The following is a 6,000-nucleotide window of genomic DNA, read 5'->3' as shown; positions in this document are numbered from 1 at the left end:
ATTACAATGGTACAATTGTCCTTTCTTTCCATTTTTTGGATATCCATTTCTGTTATTTCATCAGCATAGGGAACACTAGGTATGGAAATTTTCCATTGATGTTGGTCATTAAGAGACCCATATTTTGCTGTCTTAGAGAACTGCCTACAGCAAAGGCTAAAGTGCCTAACCCAGGATCAACAGCCTGTATGTGTCAGAGGAAGCGCCTGAACCCAGTTCATCTTGAATCCAAGGTTGGCCCTTTAACCTCTCTACCAGGCTTCCTGTCTGTTGTCTCTACCCCTTTTCATAAAGTATGATGGTTCAGGTAAAGCCACAAGCCATAATTCAGGTTAGGAGGCTTAGGCAGCTCCATGCTGTTTTGTAGTGAGCATGCCCTGTGGACTACTCACAATAAGACATTTCTATAAGCATCAGCAGCTGCTTTGGCACGTCTGCCCCACTAAAATGTCACTGTCCAGCATCCCAGGATGACTGAAAGTCTAGGATGGAAACTGAGTTCCTGGAAGGAGCTGCTGGGCCACTAACCATGGCTGATCTGGAGCTGTGAATAGGAAAAATAGGCTTCTGTTTCCTTTCCTTGAACAATAGCTTCTTACTCCTTTCCTGAGCAACAGTTTGTTGTAGGAGAAAGAATTCTTGGCGGAACTGGGAAGAAATCTGAGGTGTAATCCTGATTCTACTATTAACTGTTTATGGTGGCTGTCTGACAAGACTCTTTTAGTCAGTTTTCTCACCATTGAATGAAGAATTTACTGAATGATGAGATTATCTCATCTCCCCCCTCCAGCTTTAACATCTTACCATTCTATGCCATTTTTTTTATTAAAGTCTTCTTAGGATCAAAGATTTAGACTTGGAAACATCCACTGTCCAGGTGATCTTGGGCTAGTTAACCATTAGAGTCTCAGTTTCCTTATCTGAAAGGGGAAGGTGAATAAGGTGAATAACAGTTTATTGCTCCTCCTGGATCACCAACGTGTTGGCTGTGTCTCTTGCACTTTGAGGACCAAACTAAGCTCACTGTCAGCAGCAATAATTATAATAATATGAAAATCATAATAATTATTAAGCACTATGTTTATACACCTCTATTCTGTAATATTCACAAAGTGTTCTACACCTTTTATCTATTAATCCCCACAATCCTTTTAGGTGCATGTCATTACTACTACCATTTTATGGTGAGGAAACTGAGTAACAAGGAAGGAGTGACTTCTCCTGGTCACATAGCTAGTAAACATCTGAGGCAAGATTTGAACTCAGGTCTCCCTGATTCCAAGTCTAGCACTCTATCCACTGCATCTAGCTGTCTAATTATCATATATACCAAACCTAAATTTCTTAACGAATAACAACAAAACACACTTGATACTAAGGATGTCTTGAACCAAGTTTGATTTTTATTTTATGATTTAAAAGGCACTTCAATTTCAGGATGTTATGGTACATCAGAGTTTTTACAGAATCACAGAAAATAAAGTAGGAAGGGGCCTCAGAGGCCATCTTGTCCAACCCATACATAAACAAGAATCTCTTTAGGGCAGTATGGTACAGTGAATGAATACTACCTCTGGAGTCAAAGAATCTGAATTCAATCCCTGCCTTTGACATTTGATACTTGGGTCACATTCAGAAAGCCAATAAGCCTCCCTGGTCTCAATTTTCTCATCTGTAAAATGAGGACATTGAGCTAGATGACCTTTGAGGTAACTTCTGGATCTACGATCCTGTGATCTCTCTAAAATAGGGATTCATTTTTTAACCTATTTTGTGCCATGACCCTATTGGCCATCAAATGAAACTGTTAGACCATTTATCAGTGTATTTTTTTCAAGTTTATAGTTGGAAGAAATATTTTTTCTCACTTAGAGGTTAGTGAAAATAAAGATGTAATTTTATCATATCTAAATTCATGAACCCCTTGAAATGTATCCACTGACCTCCTGGGTTCATGGACATCAGGTTAAGAATATTTGTTCTAAAATATAATCTCAAATGTTCAGTCTTTTCTTAAAGACCTTTCTGGCAAGGAAATTCAAGCCCAAGGTAGACCCATACTCTTTGATTACCTCGAATTATTACATAGATTTGCCTTATATCAAACCTAAGTTGCTGTTATAAAATGTCCACCCATGAACTTAGATTTGCCCAGTAGGGTTAAGTAGTACAATCAATCTTCTACATGTTAGTCCTTCTTGTACTTGAATAATGCTCCTGTATTCATTTCCCAAACATGTATCAGTGTTATTATTGACAGTGTGTTTGATATAAGGAAGATACAGAGATTTTTTTTAAATAGGCTATAGCTTCAAGGACTTATCTAAGAGAGAAGCTTCTGATATAGGAATCTCACTTAGCATTGTCCAATTGCTGTAGAACCCTGGATAGATTGAGTTCCAGGTAACACTAACAAGATTGAGGCCAAACACAACTGATCAGTCTAGAGAGCAAGACTTGAGACCATTGGGTTTGGTGAGTTTGTTCGTCTGACTAATTAAGCATGAATAGGCATGTCACATTCATCCAGAACCATTCACCAAATTTGATCATAGCCTTTGGGGATCCAGAGCCAAGGAGAACCAGCCCCTTGATTAATACTACTAGTAAAAACTAATTACAATATTTGCTCTTCTTGCAACTGTGGTCCTTTGGCTATCTCAGTGAAAAAGACCCAAAATACTCTTTGCCATTACAAGTGCCACAATGTGGATGTTTAGGTCATTTGAGTGAAAAACACTAAGTTATAACATTAGATTGTCTAACACTTTGAGTCATCTGAAATAATTTCTGCTCATTTTCAAAGCTTATTTAAATCTCTCTCTCTCTCTCTCTCTCTCTCTCTCTCTCTCTCTCTCTCTCTCTCTCTCTCTCTCTCTCTCTCTCTCTCCTTTTCTCCTTTTCAGCTTTTTGCAATCTTTGCATTTGCAACATGTGGTGGCTATTCTGGCGCACTGAGGCTGAGCGTGGATTGTGCCAACAAAACCGAGAGTGACCTCAGCATTGACATAGACTTTGCCTATCCTTTCAGGTAATTTCATGTGCTCTTCTTTAAACAACTTGCTCTACTCTTTCTATATGTTAAATCCAAATAATTCAGAAGGTTGATGAATGCATGGGGATTTCCTTGGAGATCAATATAAATCTAAGGAATATTAAAGCACAAAGAATGAGTTTAGTGCCCTCACCCAAAGTTGAAGTGGTCTTGACTCTTCATAGGATCTAGATATAAAGCTAGAAGAAGCTTCTGAGATCATATAGCCCAACCACCATTATTTTATAAACAAGGAAACTGTGAATTAGCAATAAGTTGCAGATCCAGAATCCAAATTCAGGTTCTCTGACTCCAAATCTTCCACTTTTTTCCATTGTGCTATAAAGAGGTAATATTTAATGCCCACAAGGGATCACATCAGAAATAGCAGAGACGAGATTGACCAATTAAGATTTAAAGGTCAATCTGTTGATGAATATGCATACATGAAGAGCATTGCTATTACTCCGGTCCCACAAGATTGGAAGGCCAATAGGGGCATGGAAAGCCCAAGAAGTCACAGCACTAGACCAGAACTATTTATCTGGTGCTTTCAGTATCTACAAGGTAAATATAATTATTAAATTTAGTCCTTTTCCAATCTGGGGGTAAAAGTTCAAAAAACTCTTCAGATAGCCAGTGCCCACTTTTGATATTCCTAATATTCTCCTCAAGAAACCAATCAGATCATAGAATCACAAATCTAGAGCTGAAAGAGGCCTCAGAAGCTATCTAGCCCAACTTCCTTATTTTATAGATGAGAAAAGTGAAGCCCAAAGACTTAAAATGTGTTATCTAGGTCACATAAGTAATGAAGTGAGAGGTAAGAGTTGAATCAGTCAATGCTCTTTGGATTATGCCATGCCATGCCCTATTCTTATTAGAAAATATAAATAAAGTATCAATCCCAATCTATAACTATGGTAGTAATCCTCTTAAAATCTGCCATTTATCCATTCAGAAGTGTTCACCTTCCTACGAGAAATTTTTGCTGCCTCATTTCTTGGCCATAATAATTGGGTGTCTCAAGTACTAACCATTTATTGGACATAAGTAAATATCTCTTGGCCATTTTGGAACAATTTGGAACACAAACTTCCCAAGATTTTAAAATGCTGATGAATTTGTTCCATGAGTATCATTCTGAAGAACATCTATATTCCTCTAAACAGTCCCCATTTCTTTTATTATAATTATAGCTGAATAGACTCTTTTTTTACTTTGCAAAGTCTTGTGATTTTATTCTTGGCATGAGTCTCAAAACTAAGTTACCACCAGTTATAAGTCATTCAATTCAAAACAGTTTTTTCAAAAGCACTTATTACAGATGAATCTAGACAGTGAAATACCAGCAATTTAAATCATTTAAAAGTTATTTTCTCTTACGACATTAAAAGTTAATACCACTGACGTTGGTTCTGATCTTAAAAACCAAATCAGAGTGTTTATTCATCAACTTCTGACAACATAGTTTATTGTGTAGCAAAGAAGACAATAAAATCTGCTGTCTAGTCATCTCAACAAAAGCAATTAGTCTTTAAATGACATATCCAAGTAAGCTATTTAATAGATTATCAGACAAATATGTCAGAATAGGCAATGATTTCATTTTAGGAAACTCTAAAGAGTTATGAGGTGTGTGTCAATTCTTCTACCAACAATGCCAAAGGTATATAGCAGAGGTGTCAAACTTGTAGCCCACAAAACTCTCAACTAAGGCTGAATGAGATTAAAATGTAATTGGGAAAGATTTAGCAAAATAAACAAAAATACAATACAACATAGATAATGTCAGTTCACGATTTTCTAAGTCAAAATGCAATCTATAGCAATCTGTTTCTACTTGGGTTCGACACTACTGATGTACAGCAAGTAGCTTGACTTCTTTGGCTAAAATACTAAGAACAAAGTTATGAAGGAAAACTATTCTTATAATAAAAGGAATTTAGATTCAATTATATTTCATTTTGCCAGTTAACTATGAAACTTGCTATCCTTTCATTTTGTAACTTTATTAAGGAGGTAAAATCAGGGGTTTTCAATATATTCAATGCTTATCTAATATGTAATATTGTTATGATTCTTACAATGCTTGAATATTCCATTTGATCATTGGAAAATTCCAATTCCATGCTACCACCAGCAGTTTACTCATCTGACTGACCAGTATGGCACTAATAAGCATATAATAAAAGGATTGGGTGAACTATGTCAGCAAAGGGGTGAAAGGTCATGTTTGAAAATACCCCATGGGTATTCCTCAGCCATCAGGAGAATCATAAGAACTCTGCTCCATAGTAACCCACTGGAACAGGGCTCATTAGCCGGAATAGTACCTGGGGTTGAATTCTAAAAGATCCAAAATAGATTGAATCTCCAAAGGAAGGCACACAGGAGTTTCAATGAATAAATAAATGGACAGAAAACATTCATTAAGGGCTTATTATGGTCCAAGAACTGAGGTTATAAATACAAAATTGAGTCTAAAAGCTCTTCACAGGAATTCTTAGCTGAGGAATTGTCCAAAAGAGAGAGTGTCAGCCCATGGATTGGAGATTTGGAGCCATAAGAACCCTCAAGACCATTGAATCCAACCCCTCTCCTTTTACAGATTAGGAAACTCAAGCACAGAGAGGTTCAATGACTTGCCCAGTATTGCATAGATAGTAAGTGACTGAGGCAGTATCTGAAACCAAGTTGCCCCAACTGTAAATCCAGTACAATGCCAATTCCACTTACTATAATGTATAAGGGGAAATCCCGATCATTATCCAACATCGAGTGAAAATCTGGGTGTATAAAATTTCACATATGATAAACTGAGGTGGGATATAAGTTTATTCTAAATTAGGCATAAATTCTGTACATGTATATATTTGAAAAGACAACTAAATCAATAGCTATAGGTGTATGCTTGTGTGTGTGTGTGTGTGTGTGTGTGTGTGTGTGTGTGTGGAAAGAGAGAG

The 6,000-nt window shown here is 36.8% G+C and overlaps 1 protein-coding gene across 1 annotated transcript in view; it reads left to right on the top strand.

The window, feature by feature from the left end:
• Window positions 1-2,894: 2,894 nt before the first annotated feature.
• The window catches only part of SYNPR (synaptoporin), a gene marked incomplete at its 5' end in the record, with an annotated part of 143,481 nt that continues 140,375 nt past the window's right edge, over window positions 2,895-6,000 (top strand). Inside the window, one exon of the mRNA XM_036739671.1 lies at window positions 2,895-3,031. Coding sequence (XP_036595566.1) covers window positions 2,895-3,031 — 137 coding nt within the window. The remainder of the gene's footprint in view (window positions 3,032-6,000) is intronic.

This window comes from Trichosurus vulpecula, chromosome 9 (assembly GCF_011100635.1).
Source record: "Trichosurus vulpecula isolate mTriVul1 chromosome 9, mTriVul1.pri, whole genome shotgun sequence".
In the NCBI taxonomy this organism is placed as follows: domain Eukaryota; kingdom Metazoa; phylum Chordata; class Mammalia; order Diprotodontia; family Phalangeridae; genus Trichosurus; species Trichosurus vulpecula.
The sequence above is the reverse complement of the archived record's forward strand: the minus strand, read 5'-3'. Positions and strand labels throughout refer to the sequence as shown.